General features: G+C 53.0%; 2 protein-coding genes across 4 annotated transcripts; both read right to left on the bottom strand.

The window, feature by feature from the left end:
* Nucleotides 1-2,342: 2,342 nt before the first annotated feature.
* On the bottom strand, nt 2,343-10,286 carry Atf6b (activating transcription factor 6 beta). Of its 2 annotated transcripts, none has more exons than XM_036168278.1 (18): nt 10,138-10,286; nt 9,847-9,926; nt 9,435-9,513; nt 8,916-9,007; nt 8,333-8,477; nt 7,020-7,105; nt 6,779-6,914; nt 6,564-6,695; nt 6,324-6,457; nt 5,717-5,902; nt 5,538-5,629; nt 4,643-4,819; nt 4,390-4,497; nt 4,205-4,286; nt 3,927-3,997; nt 3,655-3,766; nt 3,441-3,525; nt 2,343-2,966 (listed from the first exon to the last, which is right to left on the bottom strand). In XM_036168278.1, the coding sequence occupies exons 1-18, from the start codon at nt 10,247-10,249 to the stop codon at nt 2,737-2,739; spliced, it is 2,139 nt and encodes a 712-aa protein (XP_036024171.1). In that variant the 5' UTR covers nt 10,250-10,286; the 3' UTR covers nt 2,343-2,736. The 2 variants fall into 2 exon arrangements, with proteins under 2 accessions (XP_036024171.1, XP_036024172.1); XM_036168279.1 differs by having other exon boundaries at nt 10,147-10,286.
* A 980-nt stretch (nt 10,287-11,266) lies between these two features.
* Nucleotides 11,267-12,890, bottom strand: Fkbpl (FKBP prolyl isomerase like). 2 transcript variants are annotated; one of them, XM_036167984.1, is made up of 2 exons: nt 12,765-12,890; nt 11,267-12,354 (listed from the first exon to the last, which is right to left on the bottom strand). In XM_036167984.1, the coding sequence occupies exon 2, from the start codon at nt 12,277-12,279 to the stop codon at nt 11,290-11,292; it is 990 nt and encodes a 329-aa protein (XP_036023877.1). In that variant the 5' UTR covers nt 12,280-12,354; nt 12,765-12,890; the 3' UTR covers nt 11,267-11,289. The 2 variants fall into 2 exon arrangements, with proteins under 2 accessions (XP_036023877.1, XP_036023878.1); XM_036167985.1 differs by having other exon boundaries at nt 11,267-12,292.
* Nucleotides 12,891-23,027: the final 10,137 nt, after the last annotated feature.

Here is a 23,027-nt window from a genome sequence, read left to right as displayed (position 1 = left end):
AGCCATGAAGGCTGAGGGGATAGGGCTCCTGGGTGCTGCTCAGCTGTGCTGGCAGTGGAGTCGGCACCCTTCTCCAGGGCCTGTTCTCTCTCCCTCACCTCCTACAGCTCTGGGAAGGGAAAGATGAAGACAGTAACAAATGAAATGGCTTCTTCAAGGTTTTGAGAAGGAACGGTGAAGAACTTGAGTCTTCTGAAATGTCTTCTTTGCCTGTTATTGCACAGATTTGGTGAGCTATGATAGGGTGGTCACCATTCATGGTGGAGAGCGGAGTGATGCAGGGTGAGGACAGGGAACCTGGGAAGAAAAGAGCTCCACAAGGCTAGAGAGCAAGAACACCCCAGCAAGGAGGGTCTGGAGCCTTCCAACTCTGCCTGGAGATGGGTGTGGGGAGACGGGAGGAGGGAGGACATTTCTATCTCGTGACAAAAGAAAGTCACACAATTGTTTTGTTCTCTGCTCTGGAGCGGGTGGGCGCCTGTATTTACCAGAGGGACTGAGGTCGCTGTGGCAACCACACATCTGGGCCCCGGAATCCAGATGTGCTGTATCCAGAGGCCATAGCAGAATGATGAGGCAAACATGAGGCTCCCCAGTCCTGGCCCCCACCACCAGGAGGAGGACCGAGCTTGGAGAGAAGTGCAGAGAGGGAAAAGCATGGAGGGAGGAAGAGAAGACAGGACAGGACAGGGCCAGGGTGCTGAGCTCGGACGAGTGGACAGGAAAGAGGAGGTCGGTCACAGAGTCGGCAGTAGGGTGTGAAGACCAAGGAGCAGATGAGGCAGAGGAAGGGGAAATGCAAGGGAGCTGAGAAAGCACGAGACCCCAGAGTCAAAGTCCAGAGTCGAAGAGAACACTTTGGTGGGGCAGAGGGTGAAGACAGGCAAGGAGAAGGTGGGAGACGGCAGGGGTGATGGAGGATGAAGACCGCAGAGAAGGAACCGTTAGCAAAGAGAGAATGGGAAGCAGTGAGCCTTGGGTACGATGGTCCTGCTTAAGTGACAGCGAGACAGAGGCCTGCCATGCTGAAGTGGCATTAGAGAGTCCACTGGGCAGAGGAAGGAACCTCACGCTGGCCGTAGGATAGCAGCTGAGCCTGTTTCCACCTGCTGCCCTGCAACCCGGTCTCCATGGCTCTCCTAGGCCCCCACAACACCCCTCCCCCAACCAGGACAAGTCTGAGGGCCCCAGACTCCCACCACTCAAAAGAGGTATAGGGTGGACCATCCCAGAGCTTGGAGCACTTCCCACATGGGTGCAAGTAGCAGACCCAGGACCCAGGCAGTGCCTATACTAGCCCAGCACAAGCACCAGGTTTCACAGTACCACTGTGAGAAGTAGGGAGGCAGGTCACATCTCACAGAGGGCGATCCCGAAGTGCTTAAGGACATCAGCTAATTCAAAGCTCATGAAGGAGCCCAGGACCAGGACATCTGTTTCCCTTACTGCCTGGATAAGGTGCTCAACGGATCCTGGGACAGGAAGTGGCTGTGGACCAGGGTTGCCCTCTGGAGGGAGGAAAGGCTGAGTTCCTGGGAGCCCTAGTTCCAGGTTGCCATAGTTCCCCAGTCTGTTTTCACTCCAAACACAGTAGGGGTGGGTAAAGGGAGGGGGGAGAGCCTGGCTGGACACGTGAGGTTCTTCCTCCTTCAGGGCTAGGCTTATAGCCAGGCAGCCCCTGTCCAGTCATCTGGGCCTGAAGCCCAGGTCCAGCTCACACCCTCCAGCTGACCCAGGCCACTCCTGTAGGGTCAGGCCAAGGCGCTGCTGGAGGGAGCAATGGCAGGGGACCCAGCAGTCAGGCAGACTGGTCCCCTCATCTGATACCTTTCTTCCCACTCAGAGCACACAGCCTTACACCTACTCACTCCTGTCCTCATCCATCTGGACACTCCCTTGGGTCTGTCTTTAGTTCTGGGCCAAGAGGATGTCCCATAATGTGCCCCCTTCTCCCTACCAGGCCCCTCCACTGTGACCCGCCTTCCTGGGCTCCAGGCCCTCTGGCCCCCACGCCTGTTGTTTGTGTGGACAGCTCATCCTGGAAAGCAGGGGGGACCTGCTGCAGAGCAAGGACGGACTGGAGCTGCTGTGCACCCTGAAGGGCGTGGGGCCCCCTGTCCTTCCTGTTTACTCAGACACATTCCGGTGATCTGTACTATCTGCTGTCACGCCAACGCCACAGACGGCCTTGCTAGACACAGACATGCCCTAGAGTTGCAGGGGTGGGGCAGGGGGATGACATGAGGTCTGACTCTACCCCACTCCACCATCAGTGACATCTCCAGTGCTTGGTTCTTCGATGCTGGTCCTGTGGGAGTCACACACTGGGAAGAAAGTCACCATTTCTTTAACTCCCGCTGAGTTGTTTATTTAACAATAATAAAAAAAGGTAGACACACACATAAACTCACTTCCACCACCCGAGAACATCTCTTGTCCCACCTGGGGACCAAAGTCCCACCTCCACTCCCAAATAGATACCGAAAGAACCAAGAAGCTATGGGAGGCTACCCAGCCCTGAACTGAACCTTACGCAGTATCCTCGGAGAAAGAGGGGCTGGGGTCTGTAGAAGGAGAGGAGCCCTATGTTCTGAAAAGAGGTGAGGAGAGGTGAACTACCCACCCTACTCCCATTAAGTGCTTAATCCCCACACCCTGCTTCCCTTTACCAATTGGCCCAAGTCCCAGGATCAGGTTCCCCCAAAAGCAGTTCTAAGCCAATGTGAGCTGCAGAAGTCAGGGGTGATTGAGGTAGAGGGGCTGGTGGGAGGCCTGATCGGCCTGACTGGCTGCAGAAGCTGGCAAGGGGCCACCTGTGGTATTGCCTGGGGTTGGGGACGGCTGCTTTCGGAGCGAGGGGGGCACCGTGGAGGTCTTGATGTGAATCACCCTGGTGTCCATGACCTCACACTCGATCTGCATCATCTCCTCATAGTCCCCTGGGGGCCCCCGGCCTGACAAGGTCTCTGTGAGAAGGGGAGAGTTACAGGAGGGGAAGGAAGGGGAGACACATGGCGGTGGATGGGGTGCGGTGGGGAGGGTGGTTGGGAAAGTAAATGACAATGACAAGTGAGGGTCACACGGGAGAAGACGTCAGAAAGAAAATAAAGTGAGCAGCCTAGCAGGCTTCCGCCCGCCCACTCTGCCTAGCCACCTGCCAAAGCAGCTTTGGGTCTGGCTGAGAAGAGTCTCACCATGTGAGCCAGACTCACTCCATCCCCCACCTTCCCCCCGAGACCTCAGTGCTGGGATCTCAGGCACATGTCTTCTGGGCTTTATTTTCCCCTTGGTTCCTAACTTTTCCCCACCTCTGAGCCTCATCTCTCTGAACAACTCCGCTTCTCACCTTCTCCCTTAGCTCCCCCTGCTGGATCTGGGCAAGAACTTCCTTCCTCACTTTCAGATTTCAGGGCCCTCCCCACAGGCCGAGGAAGAATTACCATTGGGGGCCATGGCTGGCATCACCAGGGACATCTTGGGCCTGGACGTCTTGTTGTGGCTGATGGCCGGGAGCAGCAAGTGGTCCTAGGAGCAGAAGGCGTGTGCTGGGTGGCCGAGGAAGACACGCTGATAGGTTCCCGGCCTGCTCTTTACCTTCCCACTTACTACGACCGGGCCCAGGGTGGCAGGCAGACGGACAGGAGGGGAGCTTACCCTTCGGAAGGAGACAACATAGAAGGTGTCTTCCCGCCGGTCGATGGCATCTAGAAACTCAGGCTGCGAGCGACCTGGGTGGCGGTAGAGCTGCAGCTGGCCCACGGGGTCCCTAGGCAGGTAAGGATGGACTCAGGAGGCCGGTTGAGAGGGAAGAGACAAAGGCCTTGCAGGGAGGACACAGATCCCTGCTGGGGACAATGCCAGTGACATCTCCTGGGACACAGCTCTTCCTAGTGATTTCACTTAGTAGATGCTCACCCAACACTCACCTCTCAGGAGGTCCTGGAGGTTGGGTGGGGACTGGTTTCACTGGGGGAGACTTCCTCCGCAGCTGAGACTTCTGGAAGAAGAAGAATCTAAAGATTTGAAGAGGGCAAAGGGAAGAGGGAAGAGACAGGCGGTCCCTGGAAGCTGGTACCATCCACACTTACTCCTCCATGGCCGCACCAGGCCCTGAAATCTCTACGAGACGGCCTCCTGAAATCCTAGGACCCCCGGCTACAGTCTTCACCTCACCTTCCAGGACCCAGACCCAGCGGCTCCTAACCTGCCTCTCCTGGGCCCTCTGAGGTATCTTCCGTCGACCTCTCTGGTGACGTTGGACCCAGCCACTCAGCTCATCAGCAAGCCTAGAGAGACAGGCCAACCCTGTACACAAGCAGTGCGAGAAGGGAGGGAGCTGGCACTCCACACAGGACAGAGGGGCTTCAAAGGGCAGACGGACGGACGCACCTCAGGGACTCAGTCCGGTTGAAGTGGCGGCAGTCAGAGGCGAGGAAGAGCTGGTCCAGGTCTCTCAGCAGCAGCTCCTTGGCCCCACCAGGGAAGGCCGTCAGGTTTCTGAAGTGAAGCAGAGGAGGTATTGACCAGAGACTGCCTGGCACAGGGTACCGACAAGGTCCCTGGGCAAGAGCAATTCTGGAAAGGCAGGTTTCAGGAAGACTTGCTCTTATCCTTGACAGAGAGGGGTCTTTCTGCTTCCCACCTGAAGCTGGGCCTGCCTGCAGGGCTGGGCTGCCGCTCCTCAGGGCCCTGGGCAGCTTCCGGGACGGGGTCAACACCATGAGCTGGCCCTTGCTCCGAGAACTCCAGCAGGTGTCTCTGGGGTCGAGGTTCCTCCCGGCTCATCCGAGAGATAGGAGCTGGAGGTGGCTCACTGATGCTGTGGGCAGGGAAGCGGGGCAGGGAAGCATCTGGCTTTCTCAAGTGGTTCTAGCAAGAGTCAGAAATCTGCAGACTGGTGCAGATCTGATCTGCCCCACAAGATTAAGGCTCCCTTCCACGAGATGGGAGTGGGAGGGTGCCCGCCTCATAGGTCCAGGAAACGGGAAAAGGAGAGCGTGGGTGTGTGTTGGGGGCAAGGGTTTATGTATCCATGTACATGTGCACACAGAAGTCAGAGATCAGCCCTACCTGGTATTCCTCAGGCACAATCCACCTTTTAATTTTATTTTTGAGTCACTGTCTCTCACCGGCCCAGAGCTCACCAAGTAGTCCAGACTGGCTGGCTAGCGAGCACTGGGCCCTGCCTGTCTCTGTCTTCCCATAGCTGTGTAAGTGCACGCTACCACAGCTGGCTCTTTTCGGAGTATGAGTCAAAGGACCAAACTCAGGACATCACGCTCACATGCTAAGCACTTTATCAACTGAGCTACACTCCGTCCTGTGTACGTCCGACCTTTTATCAATATCACCACCACCCACAACACGCCACCTACGGGAGAACAGTAGGACAAGCAGCGACTGGTGGGTACCCCATCAGGGCTAAGGTGCCAGAAATGCAAGGAGGAGCCCACTGCCCGGGCCCAGCAAGCGACTGGGCAGCTATGAGGCTCAGCCCGGCCAGGAGGGTCCTGGGAAGTGGTGAGTGAGGGTCTCACCTCACAGGTCCAAAGTTGAAGGCAATGAAGAGCAGGAAGACCATGATGCAGACAACCTTCCTGTTTCCAGACCCCAGCTTGAGCTCACTGTTCTGCAGTGCATAGGCGGACACAGGAGGGGGCCGTCTTACCACAAGGCCTGCGGTTGCCACCCCTCTCCAAGGCTAGCACAGACCAACCTCTGCCAGTAGGGCCTCCAGCCGCCGCCGGAGGGCAGCGTTCTCCCTGCGCAGGTGCTGGTTGTCGGCCAGCACAGCCTGCAGCCTGGCCTCCAGCCCCTGCAGGTACTCCTTCTTCTTCCGGCGGGACTGGCAGGCCGACTCGCGGTTCTTGATCATCCGCTGCTGACGCTTCAGCAGCTTTGCCTTGCCCCAGTTCAGAGGAGGAGGAGGAGTCAGAGACCACACCCCCAACCCAGAGCTCAAATGGCCACTCTCCTGCCACCTTCCAGTCCTCAGGTGTGGGACAGTGAGACTGTAGGACCGGCATCCTGGCCAGCCCTCTCTTTGGGTCTTCCTCCTTTCCAAACTCTCGCTCCAAGCCCAATGCTAACTGGGCTACAGTTAAGAAAAGCTGACCTGCCTTTCCACCGGGAACCGCCTGTGTCCTGGCACCTGCCCCAGATGGCTCTGCCTGCTGTGAAAGCACACCCACAGACCCTAGGGCTACCTGCAGGTCTCAGCCCTCCATCCTGCATATGAACTCCCTCCACCACAGCGCTGCTTCCTCGACAGACCTCTCTCCCCTCCCATTCCAAGAGCCTCTCCCACCCTCCCCAACACATACATCCACTTCGGGCGGACAGGCGTTCCCCGGCATAGGAGCTGGGACAATGCTCTTCCTCTCGGGTCGTGGAACTGCGGGGGCTGGCCCTTCAGGCTGGACTCGAATAGCACCTTGGATGAGGACTACTGGAGACACTGAGAGCCACAGAGCAAGTCAGAGTGGGTCAGTGTCGGGGTTCTCCCACTCAGTCCTACGGGGTCAGCGAGCTCACTGACAAGGTCCCTTCTCTACCTTCCCCACCTGCGGGCTGCTGGACGAGGGGCTGCAGAAGGACAGTAGTGCTGGGAGGCCTGGTTCGAGGGGGCACCTGAACTGTGGTTAGCACCACAGGTTTGGGCTGCAGTGGAGGCTTCCGAGCGGCCGGAGCTTTCCCTGAGGGAAGAGGAGAGGAAGGAAGGAATTACAGGACTACAAGGCCTCTCACCGGGGACCCCAGGGTCAAGAGGCCCCATTACCTGAGGAACTATCGTGGGACGGACCCATGCTGATGTGGACAGCTCCAAGTGAAGGGGCTGGGACATCCCACAGGAGGCAGCCCGGAGGGGACGGGGACTCTGTCTTCACTTCCAGAACCTCCTCTCCTATGAAAGCCTACGCAGGGCGGTCCAGAGATATTAGCGGGAGAGTCGGATATGGAGTGGGGGTCACGGGAACCCCTGGGGAGGGCTGGGGCTGCAGAAGAGGAAATGTGTGCACCTGGCTGGGAGAATCTGCTGAGAGCAGGGAGGCCTCGGAGTTGACAGAAGAAGATGGAGAGGCGGGTTCTACCTTGGTCTGGATATCTGTGGGGGCAGGAAGATACAGAGCTGGCTATCGGGGCTGGAGAGACGCTCGTGGTAGAGAGGACTTGTTTGCATGCAGAGGACCATTCCTAGGACAAGTGTCAGTAACTCCGGGGATCTGACGCCCTCTCCTGACTTCTGGGGGCATCAGGCACACACATGGTGCACATGAAGGCAAAATGCTCATACATCCAAAAAAATCTCAAAAAAAAAAGAGAAGAAGAAGAGGAGGAGGCTGGCTACCAGATAAATACCGAGAAGGAAAGGAGAGAAGGGTCATTTCTCCTTTAGCTGGACTCAGGAGTCCCTGAAGGAGGAGCCATGAGGTGAGTGTCCAGCCCCCACCCACTTTCTATTTGGGTGGCTTCCCTCACCTTTCACACTCACGGCTGCTAGCTTTCCTCAAGGCCATCTCACCCATCTGCTAGTTCCTAGTCCTTCTCACAGACTATGTCCATGTGGAAGAGCCCTGAGCAAGGACAGGCCTGCAATCACAGGACTCATCCTATGCAATACTTCTTCCTAAGATTTTTATTCTACGTGCATGAGCTTAACAAGTGCATGAAGCCAGAAGAGAGCCTTGTGTTCCCTGGAACTAGAGTTCCAGGCAGTTGTGAGCCACCATGTGGTTGCTGGGAATTGAACCTGGGTCCTCTGGAAGAACAGCCAGTGCTCCTAACCACTGAGCCATCTCTCCAGCCTCTTCCTATCCAATTCTACCCTCTGTAACCAATGCACTTTCTTTCTTTCTTTCTTTTTTTTTTCGAGACAGGGTTTCCCTGTGTAGCTTTGCACCTTTCCTGGAACTCACTCTGTAGCCCAGGCTGGCCTCGAACTCACAGAGATCGCCTGCCTCTGCCTCCCGAGTGCTGGGGTTACAGGCGTGCGCCCCCACCGCCCAGCCACCAATGCACTTTCATGTTGACAGTGACCATGTCTTCATCTCCACATGACCAGCTCCTGACTCCCATTCTGAACTGTTTTCTGTCACCTCCATTCTCATGTCCCCATGCATTCAAACTTAACTGGCCCTGAAGACTCACTGCCTCTCACCTCTCAAGTTCCCTTCAGACTAACAAGTTAGTCTCCTAGGAACATATCACAACGCTTCAACTACCTTGGAACCTTGTTACATCTCTGCAATTTGCTAATCACTCACAGGAACAACTGCTAGGCCCCAAGCCATCTCTCCAGACCCCCAGTGGGTGTGTGACAAGGTGTGATTACCTGAGGGATCATCAGAGGCAGAGCCCACGGTGATTTGGACTGTTTCAAATGGGGATGCTGGATCATCTCCCAGCAGGCAGAGTGGGGGCGCTAAGGACTCTGTCTTCACATTCAGCACCTCCCCCACTCCGGGAACCTGTGAGAGCTAGGGTGCAGCGGGGGTGGGGGGGGACAGAAGGAAAGACAGCTAGAGGGGTGCTGAGAGTCAGAGTGAGCAGTCCTGAGACTCTACCTAGGCTCTCTGGCTCTTGTTCTTTCTTTCTGTTTTCTTCTCAGGAGAGTCAACAAAATCTCAAGATTGGAAACATCACATCCCAGTGGCCCACCGGGGTAAGAGCAGTTTGAGAATTCTCCGCCGGTACCAACGCTGTTTCCCCCACCACTGCCACCTCTCTGCACACTGAAAAGGCCCATCTTCCTTCCACACAACCAGAGTGGACGGACAGAAAACGAGGTATTAGGACGGAGAAGAAACTCCCACTCACTTCAGGACTCACAGCGCACAAACAGAAACTCAGCACCCAGAAGTGCAGCCAACGGAGCAGAACTCCTGCCACAGAGAACCAGAGGGGACGGCTCTCACCTGGCTAGGGGGCTCTGTGGAAAGATGTGATGACTCTGAGCTGAGGGAGGAGGAGGAGCAGGGAGAGGACGGCTCAGACTTCACCTGAAGATCTGGAAGACGAAAGGTTAGGAAGCAACCAGGAAGGGCTGGGAATACAGTTGCAGGAAGCCAAAACCGCAAAACAAGTAACCAGGAAACAAAGCCGGAGCAGTCTCAAGAGCGGTGCAGGGGGTGGGGTAGGAGAGTGAGGATGGACAACACACACACACACGCACACGCACACGCACACACACAACACGCGCGTGCACACACGCGCACACACCCACACGCACGCACACACACACACACACGCACACGCACACGCACGCACACAACACGCGCGCGCACACACGCACGCACACACACACGCACACGCGCACACGGGATGGAAGGGTGGAGTACAGACACCTGGGTAGAGCGTGTGCACTCGAGGACTCAGGGATTACAGTTTCTGGGGTGCAGTGGAGAAGAACGAGGGGAACACCAAGGGTCCCTTACCTGGGAAGATAGGTAGCGGGTCCCAAGGGGGCTCAGGGGGGCTGACATCCATCCCCACGTCCAGAGAGCTGCTGTCAAACTAAGCGACGGTGCGTATTAGAGGGCAGCAAAGTGAGGGGGCGCCAGCCCAAGAGAGGAGCAACATGCCTTGCAGACTAAGGAGCCCGTGGTGCTGAGCCCCACACTTTACAACATCTAACGACACAGTTCTCCCGCGCCTGCAAAGGCGCCTACGGCTGTCAATCTTCTCTCTCTCCCCCATAAAAGGGACCGGGAAAGCCCAGAAGCGGCTGCTCTGACACCGAGGAAAGCAGGGGTGCCTCCCGGCTGAGCTCCGGCTTGGAGACGACTCCAGGTCTGGGGTCCCCCTCCCACCACCGCGGGCTAGAGGAGAAGCGCGGGGCAGCACTACCGGGACATCCTGCTCCACGCATCGGAATAACTGCGTCTGCTCCTCGGCCACTTCATCCAGGCCGCTGTACAGGGTGCTGTCTGCAAGGCGGCGGGGTCAGGAGGGCGCCGCGCGCCAGCCCGCCGCCGCCCACCCCGGGGAGCCGGCCCGCCGCCCGGCCGAGCACGGGCCCGCTGCGCGCTGCCTCCTACCGCGGGGCTCGGCGTCCGCCCAGCCCTCCTCTCTCACCCGCGGCCGCCTCCCCGCGCGCCCCGGCCGGCCGCAGCCCGCTCCCTCCCAGCCCGGCCTCACTCTGCACACCCCAGTCCTCCGGGCTCAGCAGGTTGTCGGTGAAGAAGCGCGTCGGGTCGGCGATCTCGCTGAGGAGCATCAGCTCCGCCATCTTCCCCCCACCCCCCACCATGAGCCGGCTCCCGGGCCCGCCTCCTCCCGGGCCTCGGCCAACCAATGGGCCCGCTGAAGAAAACCGGGCCTCCCGGAAGTCCTCCTGACCAGTCGGAGGCTTAAGTGCTAAGCACGTGACACGAAGGAACGGTGACTGTGCACGCTGGGCCAATGGGAACCTGGCAGAGGTCAGCCACGCCACACGTCCAGGCGGGACTGCGCACGCGCCGTAGAGGCCCCACACAGCAGCTTTGTGGGAAATGTAGTTCCTAGCACTAAAGTTCCGGCATCTGGACTGGACCGAGGACTCGGCGGTTTTCCTCAGACAGCTGCACCTCCGTGTTGCCCATAAACTCGTGAAGGCACAAATGCACACGTAATCAATCAATCAAACAATCAAGGTCCAGCATCTAGGACGGAGTGATAACTCAGCAGTCAAGAGGGGAGTGGTGGTGGCGCACGCCTTTAATCCCAGGCAGAGGCAGGCGGATTTCCAAGTTCGAAGCCAACCTGGTCTACAGAGCGAGTTCCAGGTCAGCCAGGGGTACACAAGGAAACCCAGTCTCGGGCTGGAGAGCTGGCTCAGAGGTTAAGAGCACCGACTGCTCTTCCAGAGGTCCTGAGTTCAATTCCCAGCAACCACATGGTGGCTCACAACCATCTGTAATGAGATCTGGTGACCTCTTCTGTGTACATAATAAATAAATACATCTTAAAAAAAAAAAAAGAAACTCTGTCTCGAAGGGGGGGGGGAGCTATTACTGCTCTTGCAAGGACCTGGATTCCATTCCCAGCACCGACACCAGGTGACTCACAACCATCAGAGGATGCAAATCCCTCGGACTTCCCAGGTACATAAAGGCATATATACACATAATAAATACACAAATGTTAAAGGTGGATAAGCCACCTCACCCCCAAGCGGCTCACTGACACATTGCTAACGGCCCCACAGGTGAGACTAGGCTATGAACTGAAACCCCTCTGGGGCCCTTAAAAGTCCCACAACACAGAACACAATTCACGGGTTCCCGTCTCTTTTAAAGTTTAACTTTTTAATCAGCTGAACATCTTTCGAAGACCCCGAGCCAGCCCGGCATCCTGTTTCTTTCCCTGAATGACCACTTTGCCCAGCTCCTCTTGGGCTGCTCGGTTTTGGGGGTCAGCTGCCAGCACTTTCCTGAGGTCAGCAGTTGCTTTCTCCAAGTTCCCCAGGGCAGCCTGAGCAACCCCTCTTCGGTACAAGGCTTTTAAATGGCCCGGCTCCCGCTCCAGCGCCCGGTCACAGCTCTGGGCTGCCAACTGGGGCTGCCCTAGCAGCAACTGGCAGGCAGCCAGATTGGCATAAAGGATAGCTTGTTCCGGGGGTCCGGGTGGGGGTAAGGTCAGCAGCAGCCGGAGAGCCCGTCCATAGCATCGGGCAGCCCCTTGAGGGTTGCCGGCTCGAAATAGTTCTGTACCCCTGGAGTGCTCTTCACTGGCCAGGGCCTCCTTCTCCATTGCCTCCAACTCCCAGGAATCCCGACCCTTAGTGAAGGAATCCAGTCTGAGCTTGGCAAGGGGTGCAGAGGATCCAGGAAGATGAATCTCCACTTCCTCGCCTTGACACATGGACTCCAGGCATTTTTCTGTGAGTTCCCCCCAGGTTTTTTCCCTCCATTGCCCTATGCCTATGGTTAGTTCGGTCCAGCCCTCTGGCATCCCAGACCCAAAAGGAAACCCCAAAGCCAACACTCGGCACTGGGAGCCTAGTTTGGGTTTGTCTAAGCCATGGCCACGAACTGTGATCTTCTTTACAAAACTCCCATCAGGGCAGTACCACAGATCAGAAGCTGGGAGAGGCGCTGCCGTCTCATTGGTGGAGACTTGAGACTTATCAGCGTCACCTTCAAGCCCAGCCACCGGGGTTTCAATCTCTTGATTCTCTACCATTCGACTGGCTGGATCGGGTCTAGACTGGACGGCTGCATGCAGGTTTTGCTGGAAGGGAATGCCCAGCGGTTGCGCGGTGTCCTTCTCTTTCACTGGGCTGACAGGTGATGTCTCCATCACCTCCTGATCCCTTCAACAGGAGATAAAGGAACAGTTTTGCCTGGAAAGTGCTGGGTCAAGTGTAGTTCATACCTGAACAAAACAAAACAAAACAACGAAACAATGCAAATACCCGGATTCCTAGTTAGGACTCCTCGTCATTCTTTTGAGACCGGGGCGCCTGGTCCTAAAAGTTTTCTTTTCTTTTTTAAACTTTATTTTATATGCATTGATGTGAAGGCGTCAGATCCTGGAGATCTGAACTCACAGACATGTAGGTGCTGGGAATTGAACCCGGGTGCTCTGGAAGAGCAGCCGGTGCTCTTAGCCATTGAGCCACCTCTCCAGCCCCCAGTTTTTCTTTCTTTCGTTCTTTCCCTTTTTCCCCCCTTTCCAAAGCTGGAGTCCACCCAGATCCAGTTTAGAACTATAAATTCCGTAATTCCCCATCATGGCTCGGGTAGCCGTCCCAACTCCCGGCACTTGACCAGTCAAACAAGTACCTGAGAGGCCAGGAAGAAGCGTGGGCGGGCGGCCTAAGTCACGTCTCCCTCGCTGAGCTCGGTCCCGAGGCCTGGGGACGAGCCCGGGAGCAGCCGCGCCCCGCAAACAGCCGCGCCCCGCAAACAGCCGCGCCCCGCAAACAGCCGCGCCCCGCAAACAGCCGCGCCCCGCAAACAGCCGCGCCCCGCAAACAGCCGCGCCCCGCAAACAGCCGCGGCGCCCTCCCGGCGCCCTCCCAACACGCCGACCAATCGGGAGGACGGGAGGCCGCTAGCCCGCCCGCTGATGACGTCACTTCCCCAGCAACCGTGAAGCTCCGTACCTTAGCAACCGGACTAGACCTAAGCAATAGAATTAGGCCAGATCGAACCGAACCAAACAAAGATCTGGCGGACTGGTTTGTTCAAAATGTGAAAGAAGACCAAGAATGGGAAACTTGGACTGAAGAAAACGGAGTGGAGAGTTTTCCAAGCATGCGTAAAGGCCCTGGGTTTGAGCCTCACTATTTTTTTGTTTTGGTTTGGTTTTTCGAGACAGGGTTTCTCTGTGTAGCTTTGCGCTTTTCCTGGAACTCACTCTGTAGACCAGGCTGGCCTCGAACTCAGAGAGATCCGCCTGCCTCTGCCTCCCGAGTGCCGGGATTAAAGGCGTGCGCCTCCACCTCCTGGCTCCGACCCCCTTTTTCAAACGCGAATGTGCATGCTTATCACTTGGGAAAGACGTTAAACTGCGGACCTGGATTTTGGAAGTCTGAGATGGAGCCTGTGATTCTCAGCTAGGGCTCATGCTTCCAGCCCACGAAAAGCACCGCCAACGGTATAATCCCTCCCTCGGCGACCTCCTTTTGAACCAGCTCAATTTGTCCTGTATTTTGCGTGTGTAACTGGCATAGCACGCTCCAGTGAGTGGAACGGTGGAGAACAGGTCTCCTCCCTACTTAAGGTGTAGATAGATCCCTTAAGTGACTCTATTGGTGAACTGCCTGCACAAGCTGGGCCAGCACCATTCTTCAAGGGAAGTAGAATCCCTAAGTACCTCACTTGGGCATATGTTGTTTTTGGTGTTTGACAGGGTCTTATGTGTCCCCCTCGGCTGGAACTCACTATGTGTTGGAGGAGCTGGGACCACAGGCATGCACCACTGTGTGTGATTTATGTGGTGCTGTGGATCACACCCAGGGCATCCCTGATGAAGGTGAAAGGAAGCACTGACAAGCTTTAACACTGACTGGATTATAAAGAGAATAGTTGTATTAAAAAACTTCCTCAGACATATTAAATAAAGAATTAAACTCAGAGGCTCTGAGCCAATTCTTATTCAAACATAGCTTATAAACTAGCTCTGCCTAGACAATTTAGGATGATAAGGAAACAGAGTTACACTTCTGAGGTAGTTGAAATTAAGTTTCCTTTGCTCCTTGGAGCTGCTTGCTCATTGGAAAGCCTCCTCTTACCTGAAGAAGCCAAAGTTTGCTGACCTGCTTGAGAAAGTGGCCCTGGGCCTCAAGCTGCTCCCAGAGTAAGCTGGTTTGTGTACGGATAACTGAGTGTGGATTTATACAATCACACAGAAAAATGTAACCTGCAGACAACGAGGGCTGTCACCTGCCTCTGTGAATCTGCCTAATTGCCCAGAAAATGTAACCCAGAGAGAACCCAAGCTCAGTTTCAGCTTTTGTGATACTTGCTTCATCACTAAAAAACATAACTTGGTATGGCAATCTAAAAGAAACCTGTAAATCAGATGGCACACATATTTAATCCCAGCACCCAGGAGGCAGAGGCAGGTGGATCTCTGTGAGTTCAAGGCCAGCCTGGTCTACAAATCCAGTTCCAGGACAGCCAGGACTGTTACTCAGAGAAATCCTTTCTAGGAAAAACCAAGCCAAACCAAAACAAAAAACAGTGTTAAGCTCCAGGTTACAGACCTTGATTTTTTTTTTTTTTCTCGCTCTCTAAGATTCTATTTTAAGTTTTGAGCCAGAGTAACCTTAGTGCGTTGCCCTGCTCCATCCCAACACCATGACTGACTGTTGTGGTTTGCGGTCCCTGGGATCTTATTGAAAATTAATCCCTCTCCTGGACTTTCCTCTGAGGGATTTCAAGAGAAGTAGGAAGTGAAGAATGGCTCACACCCCAATCCTTGGACACAGAAACTCCACCTCCCGGGAGCAGATCCCTTTGTAATGCTCTCTTGTTACTTTGTGTGTGTACTTAAGTTACAACTGGACTCCATAGGGCGGTGACTCTGTGTGTGTGTGTGTGTGTGTGTGTGTGTGTGTGTGTGTGTGTGTGTGTAATTTAACTCCTCCATTCATTCAACAGCTATTTAATGAGCAGATGCTGTATCCAGGCAGCATGCTAGGACTGTGTGTGTCTGTCTGTCTGTGTCTGTCTGTCTGTCTGTCTGTCTCTCTCTCTCTCTCTCTCTGTATGTAAACTTTAACTCCTCCATTCATTCAGCAGGTATTTATTGAACAGCTGCTGAATCCAGGCAGCATCCTAGGACTGGGGATACAGAGGTGATTCAGACAGACGGATAAACACAGCCTTTGCACTCATGAAATGTATAGTCTCACTACGGAAAGACATCAAAGAGTATAAAATGTGCTGTGAGAATGAGCTGTGAGGTGGAGTGAACATCCCTTGTGGTAACAATTTCGCTGGTATCTAAGGAATGAGCTGGAGACAGGCATGGTGACTCCTATAGGATCAGGAATTCAAGATTTTTTTCAGCTAAATAGTGAGCGAATTTGAGGGCAGCCTGGGATACATGAGTGACAAAGAAGAGGAGGAGGAATCGAAACCGTTTGAAGGCTGAACCCCAGGTACCACGTCTGACATGTGTGTCCTGTGGAAAAGCAGCAAACCCTTAACCACAGTGCCGTCTTTGCAGCTCCACAATCCACTCTTAGTGAGTAATCCTTACTAAAGGTTGGGGTGTCCCTTGGTGGGCAGAGTCCACACAGAGTATACAATCTCCTGCGCACCCCGCCCCCCAGATCCTTACTAGGTCCTCAGGAATTACCAATGAAGAAAGGAGACAGAAGCAGAGATCACTGCCAGTGGGCGAGTGTCATATTTCAAAACAGCCCCAGATGCTAGGAAAGTGGGCTGGGTATCAGGGCCTTTGTGATTTCCAGCTCAGCACTGTCTGGAAAGGCTTCAGGCATGGAGGCAGTCAGATTGCTGAGCCTCGAAAGCTCTATATAGCTTTGACATGCAGAGATTTGGGGCATGTGTTTCGGAATGTGCAGCAGGAGGAAGCACAGACCTTGTCCACCCAGCATTATGCATTTCTGGTGTCAGTCTCAGCTTGCCCAGGCTATTCCATGCTGCATGCATGCTGCCCCATCACAAGACCTGGAGCAAGCTGCAGTTTTTCACATTGTCAAACACCATGCACTCCACACTGCAAGGACCCAAGTGATGCCCAATGCGCCACTGCTCTGCCGTATAGCATCAGTGTGAGAGACTAAAATTCTAGCTTCCCAGGGGTTAAACAAATGTCCCCTTCTGTTTAGTTTTGGTGGTTTCTGTGGTTTTTGGTTCTCCTGGAATTTGTGTCAAAATTGTTCCTCAGGGTTGGGGATTTAGCTCAGTGGTAGAGCACTTGCCTAGCAATCATAAGGCCCTGGGTTCTATCCTCAGCTCAAAAATAAATAAATAGATAGATAGATAAATAAAAATTAAAAAATTGTTCCTCTTTCTTTCCAAAGTCTTTTGACTGTACTTGCCTTGCAGGCGGGGGATGGGGTGACCAAAAAAAAAAGACTTTCTGCAGTGAAACACTCCGTAGGAAGTGCCCCATAGTAAGCCTGGCCATGAGCCATAGCAGCAACACCAGGCACTGTGCTAAAGGACAATAGTCTTAGCTCATGTGCATTAGCTAATATGTATTACCTCATTTTCCCCGAACATAACTCAAGGAGATGTTTATTCATTCAGTCTTTTTTCCCTTGTGTGATGGGGGGACCAAGACTCTGTACGCCCTTGGCTTGCTCTTCACTACTAAGCCATATCCCCAGCCCCTGTTCAATGGTTTATTTATTTTATTTAACTGGGGCTGGAGAACAGCTCAGTGATTAGGAGCACTGGCTGCTTTTGTAGAGCACCTGGTTCAGTGTCCAGCCTCCCCTTGATGGCTCACAACCCTCTGTCACTCCAGTCCTAGGGCATCCAATGCCTTCTTCTGACCTCTGTGAGCACTAGGCACACATATGGTACACATACATACATACAGGCAAAACACTCGTACACATAGAAATAAATCTTTAAAAAAAATCATATTTTGGGACTGAGTCTCACTTTGTAGCCCTGGCTAGCCTGGAACTCACTATGTAGACCAGGCTGGCCTTGAACTCATAGAGATCCGCCTGTCTCTGCTTCCTGAGTACTGGGATTAAAGGAGTGCTCCACCATGCCTGGCTTAATTTGTTGTTGTTGTTTGGCAGTATCATACACCCATATAATATGACTTTTAGTCATTTCTGCCCTGCCCTGTTCCTCTCCCTCACCTGCTCTTTCCCGATGGAGCCCTCCTCAACAAAATCTTTTTGTGTGTAACCCACTGGGTCTAATATGGGTTACTCACCTGACTGGGAACAATTTATCTTGACCACACCACTGAAGACATTAAACCCTTCTCCCCCAAACAATCAGCCAACAGTCTCTCTGGGAGGGGTGGGCCTCTCGCGGCCCCCTCCCCCATCCATGATGTAATGTCATAGACAAATCTTTGTTGCTAGCCGCCTTCTTGCTAAGCCCTGTCCTAGGTCACAGGCTGAGGAGCAGGCAATGGCTTACACTCTTACAACAGCAGATGTCAGGGAATAGAAACCTATTGATAAAGCGTCCTACAATGTCAGGTAGTGACAAGCGTAATGAACCAGTAAACCAGGGTGAGCAAATAGGTAAGTACCCAGCCCTTTGTGTGTGTGTGTGTGTGTGTGTGTGTGTGTGTGTGTGTGTGGTGTTTTTAATTTTACTTACTTACTTACTTATTTATTTATTTAGTATGCATTTTACATACCAACCACAGTTCACCCTCCCTCCCCCATAAAAGTCTTATAAGGTGGGAGAGATAAAAAGATTTGAATTCCTTGTCAGGGCCCCTGGAACTGGAGTTGCAGATGGTTGTGAACTGCAACATGGATGCTGGGCATTGAACCCAGGTCCTCTGGAAGAACAGCTAGTGCTTTTAAATGCTGAGCCATTGCTCTAGCCCAATCATATTTAATGGTTGTTATTAAGTGGCACTGTTGACCATACGAGAGAAGCCGTGTGTGGTGTTTTTAATCCAGCATTGAGGGCAAGTCTCCTCATGGAGTTGATATTGGTCCTGTGCCATAAATGATGTATGGTGACCTGTAGGGAGCGGGGATAGCTCAGTGGGTAGAGTACTTGCCTAACAGGCAGGAAGCACTTACTGTGTTTGACCCCCAGGACCACATAAATGGAGTGTGGTGGCGCTTGCCTCTAACTCCAAGCTCAGAAGACAGAAGCAGAAGAATTGGGAGTTCAAGACTATCCTCAGCTATGCAGTCTGGGTGAGACAGAACTGGGCTACTTGAGACCGGTCTGGAAAAACAAAACAGGGCTAGTGAGGCAGGTGGTTCAGCAGGTAAAGGTGCTTTCCAATAGCCTGAGGACCTGAGAGTTGTCTCCGGAACCCACGTGGTGGAAGGAGAGGACCAGCTCCATGTCACTGTCATCTTACCTCCACAGGCACACCATGACAGGTGTGCACACATGTACACACACGTTCACATACAACAATAAATCATCTTTAAAAACCAACTAAAGCAAGTAAGTTGATACATTAGGGGAGGTGAAATAGAATGGTGGGTGGGTAAGGAGGCTGTTGACCAGGCCTGACCATGTCTGACCATGTTGACCATGGTCTGAATCTGGTCCCTGAAACCCGCATGGTGGGAAGAGAGAACTGACTCATGCAAGTTGTCGCCTGACCTCTACAGGTGTGCTGTGCACACACAGGAACACACACACACACACACACACACACACTAACAGGGGGCTGGGTACAGTTCAATAGTGGACCCTATGGTTGACTTATACAAGGCCCTGTAAGGCCCTGTATTTAATCACCAGCAGAGAAAGAGTTGAGGGGAGGGAAAGGAGGAGGTGGGGAGGGGAGACAGAAAGCACTGAACCTTAATCTCAGCAATCCAGATAAGGGCAGACCTAAGAAACCAACTCCACAAAGCTGTCCTCTGCCTCTAAATAGGCACCATGGTACACACACACACACACACACACACACACACACACACACACACCTACACATGCATGCACACCATACTCCCTCCCAATGGTAATTTTTTTTTTTTTGAGACCTCACCCTAGTTGGCCTGGAACTCTCTATGTAGACCAGGCTAGCCTCTAACTCACAGAGATCCACCTGCCTCTGCCTCCAGAGTGCTCAGATTAAAGGTGTGCATCACCAGGCTTGGCTATCATTAATTCTAAAAATAAAAAACCAGTCAAGTGAACAAAGAAAAGGAAAGTCAAGTCTTGGGTTGAGGCGGGCACAGAGAGGCAGGACTGTCATCCTAGCTCATGAGAAGCTGAGGCAGGAGACTCTTGAGTTCAAGGCCAGCATGGGCTATATAGTGAGATCCTGAATCAGAAAAAGAGGAAGAGGAGAGGAGCGGGGGAGGGGAGGCCGGGGGAAGGTGGAGAGGAAGAGGAAAGGGAGGAGGCTACATCTGCAACAGCAACTGCTCAGTGGTAGAGTTCCTGTCTAGCATGCATCCTTGTCCTTGGCTCTCTAGCACCACAAATGAAGATGAGAGGCCCTCCCAGTACCATTGCAGCACCCTGCATATTTCTTTCCAAAGAGAGTCACCCAGAATTCCCTTCCTGCCAGAGCACAAGCACTCTTAACAATATTGTGTCCATGCTAACTACTTCGGCGAGGTTGCCGTTTTTTACAGTTAAACTTATAGCATGTTTGTACAATAATGGACGTGTTTCAGTGACATAGAAAAACCAAAGGGGATGACTTAAGGAGTCCCAGCTCTGGCGGGTGGAAGGTCTGGATTCCCTGGGCACAGATAAACTGGGCCAGAAGCAAGTGAGCGTCTGCAGCAGAGGTACCCCACCTCAGTGGCGCTGCCTGTGGGTGAAGCTATGAGGAAGTTCTTTTCTGGATGGTTCTGTTTTCTCTTTGGAAAGAACTTTGTCATCTTGTGAAACTGTGGTCTCAGAGTAGGGGAGGTCCACTGAAGAGGGAAATGTAGGCTGGCAGCTACACAGAATGCCCACAGGGAGCAAACCATCCAGTATGACTGTGCATTTCCCTGGGAACTATTCAGCAGGTGGGTGAAGTGTTAGCAGACAGGATGAGATTGAGCCAGTGGTAAATTGCACAAAGGGAAAGGAGCCAGGAGAACAGGGTGAGGCCTTGAGGTACGCAAGGCGTTCAACTTTGGAAACTGTACTAGACAGCGTCACTGTTGCTGTGAGGAAACACCATGACCAAAGCCACTTGGTGAGGAAAGGGTTTATTTCAGCTTACACTTCCAGGTCACAGTCCCTCGCTGAGAAGTCAGGACAGGATTCAAGCAGGGCAGGAACCAGGAGGCAGGAGCTGATGCACAGGCCATGGAGGAGTGCTGCTTACTGGCTTGTTCCCCATGGCTTACTGAGTCTCCTTTCTTATAGAACCTGGCACCACCAGCCCAGGGATGGCACCACCCACGATGAGCTGGGCCTCTCCCATCAATCGTTAATTAAGAAAATGTCCTACAGCGGTATCTTATAGAGGCATTTTCTCCACTGAGGTTCCCTCCTCTCAGAAGTAAAACTAGCCAGGACAGAAGCTGAACTGAGAAATGAGCAAAGTGAGATTTTCTTTTTCTCTGGATATAGGGTCACTGGTCCAGGCTGGCCTTGAACTCATGGCAATCTCCCCTGCTTAAGCCTCCCAAGTTCCTTGGTTACAGGCATGAGCTATCATGAAAAACCTAGGAAAGCCAGGTGGTGGTGGCTCACACCTTTAACCCCAGCACTTGGGAGGCAGAGGGGGATGGATCTTAGTGAGTTTGAGGCCAGCCTGGTCTACAAAGAGAGTTCCAGGTCAGTCAAGACCTTTACACAGAGAAACCCTGTCTCAAAAAACAAAACAAAACAACCCCCAAAACAAAAAACAAAACAAAGAAAACCCCAAAAGCTGAGGAAATCAAACAATAATAAAAATGATGTGGGCTGGAGAGATGGATGAACAGTTATGAGCACTGGCTGCTCTTCCAGAGGCCCACGGTTCGATTCCCAGCATCCACATGGTGACTCACACCATCTGTAATTCCAGTTCCAGGGGATCTGATGTCTCCTTCTGGCTCCATGGGCACCAGGCAAGTGTTACACAGACATACATGTAGGCAAAACACCCATACACATAAAATTAAAAAAAAAAAATGAAGTGATGGACAGAGTCAGTGGGTGGGTGGTCCGAAGGGAGTTGGGAATTTTTCAAGCGGAACCGAAGGGTGACAGGAACGACTATAAGTGACAGGTGGCAGCTTCTGGTGGTGAGCAGGATGAAGGACTGATAGGTGGATGGTTGGTGTGGGTAGGAGAGAGTGGGTGGCTAGATCATTGATATACATGGATATCAAAGACATCAAAAATGATCAGATGAGGGGGCCAGAAGGTAGATCCCCGGTACAACATTTGTCTGGCACACACGAGTCCTGGCTTCAATCCTCAGCACCACAAACAATAACAGCATAATAAAACATCAAAGACCGAAGAGGGAGAGGCAGAGACAGTGAACCAGATGTAGACTGGCCAGAGTGAGGGAGCAGAGCCTCTCAGGGGATCCAGGCTGTACACAGGGGTACACAGGGGAGCTGAGGCCAGGTAGGGAGGAGGACCATGGGAACCAGAGGGGGCAGAATCTGAGAAGTGATTTTTACTCACTTCTCCTAGTTACTTTCAAAGAGTTCAAATATTAGTGGGAGAGATTTTGCCAGATGAGGATATGAAAACCAGAAAGGAGCAAGATTTGACAGCGGATTCCAAGCGCTGCTTCGGGTGAGTGGAAGCATAAAGACCACAGGTAAGAGACAGGGAAGATGCAGGTGTGTGGGCTTCAGATGCAGAAACTTTTTCCTAAAGAAAGTTGTCCTAGGGGCTGGAGAGATGGCTCAGTGATTAAAAGCACTGGCTGCTCTTCCAGATGACCCAGCTTCAATTCCTAACACCCACATGGCAGCTCACACATGTCTGTAACTCCAGTTCCAGAGAATCTGACACTCTCACACAGACATACATGCAGGCAAAACACCAATCAGTGCTCATAAAATAAAAGCAAATTATTAAAAAAAGAAAAGAAAAGGAAGGAAGGAAGGAAGGAAGGAGAGAGAGAGAGAGAGAGAGAGAGAGAGAGAGAGAGAGAGAGAAGAAGAGAGAGAGAGAGAGAGAGAAAGAAAGAAAGAAAGAAAGAGAGAAAGAAAGAAAGAAAGAAGTAAGTTTCCCTGGCTGAAGCACCTTTTAGATTTTCCTCCTCAGGTGGTCTCTGAGGTGACTCCCAGCCTTGCATGCTCCCCTTTGGAATCTTCTGGGGATATCACAATACTGACGCTTGAGTCTCCTCTACCCAGAGATTCTGATTTCAAGCCAAAAGATGTTACCTGAGCTTTGGGCTTCAAAAATGCTCCCCTCCAGCTCCAGGATCCCAACTTAGAGAGCCTTGTGTGGTGAGTGAGGGGTGATTTGGGCCTTGAAGGACAGGAAATAAATAAGTGCAGATGCATATTGGAGGAAGCCTAGGGGTGACCTAGGGCCCAGAAGTGGCCTAGAGAGAGCCTAGGGGTGATCGGACACACTCACGATAAACGTCAAGCGGTTTGATTCATGCCTGGCACAGACAGAGAAGTAAGCCTGAGGTTTGGGTGCCGCCGCCTAAACACCCCAAGGTGAGCATGGCGAAGACTGAACAGGAACAGTGGGCAGTCTGGATTACGAAGTATACAGATTGTAATTTGGAAAATAATTGAATAAGCAATTCTGAAGGGCTTCTGACTCTTCAGCAGGGATTAAACCCAGGGCTTTGTAGTTAGTGGTATTATCTGTGTCCTGTTCTCCCAGCCTGGGTGAGAGGTTTTCAGGCTCATGTGGTATTGCAGGCCTTTAATCCAAAACAACAAAAACAACCTTGGGCCTTGTGCAGTGTGGGTAAGTAAGTGTCCTGTTGAACTATTTCCCCAAGCCCACTCCCTTCCTTCCACTTTTTATTTT

The sequence above is a fragment of the Onychomys torridus genome, chromosome 18 (genome assembly GCF_903995425.1).
Source record: "Onychomys torridus chromosome 18, mOncTor1.1, whole genome shotgun sequence".
In the NCBI taxonomy this organism is placed as follows: domain Eukaryota; kingdom Metazoa; phylum Chordata; class Mammalia; order Rodentia; family Cricetidae; genus Onychomys; species Onychomys torridus.
Note: the sequence above shows the minus strand (reverse complement) of the source record. Positions and strands in the feature narration are given on the sequence as shown.

Excerpts from the sequence above, each read along its gene's own strand:
- Atf6b (XM_036168278.1), bottom strand. The coding sequence starts at position 10,249 with ATGGTGGGGGGTGGGGGGAAGATGGCGGAGCTGATGCTCCTCAGCGAG. Across the intron at positions 6,458-6,563 it reads CCTCGTCCAGCAGCCCGCAG|TGTCTCCAGTAGTCCTCATC; the intron begins GTGGGGAAGGTA and ends TGTGGCTCTCAG. Across the intron at positions 4,820-5,537 it reads TTCAACTTTGGACCTGTGAG|CATCAGTGAGCCACCTCCAG; the intron begins GTGAGACCCTCA and ends CCCTGCCCACAG.
- Fkbpl (XM_036167984.1), bottom strand. The coding sequence starts at position 12,279 with ATGGAGACATCACCTGTCAGCCCAGTGAAAGAGAAGGACACCGCGCAA.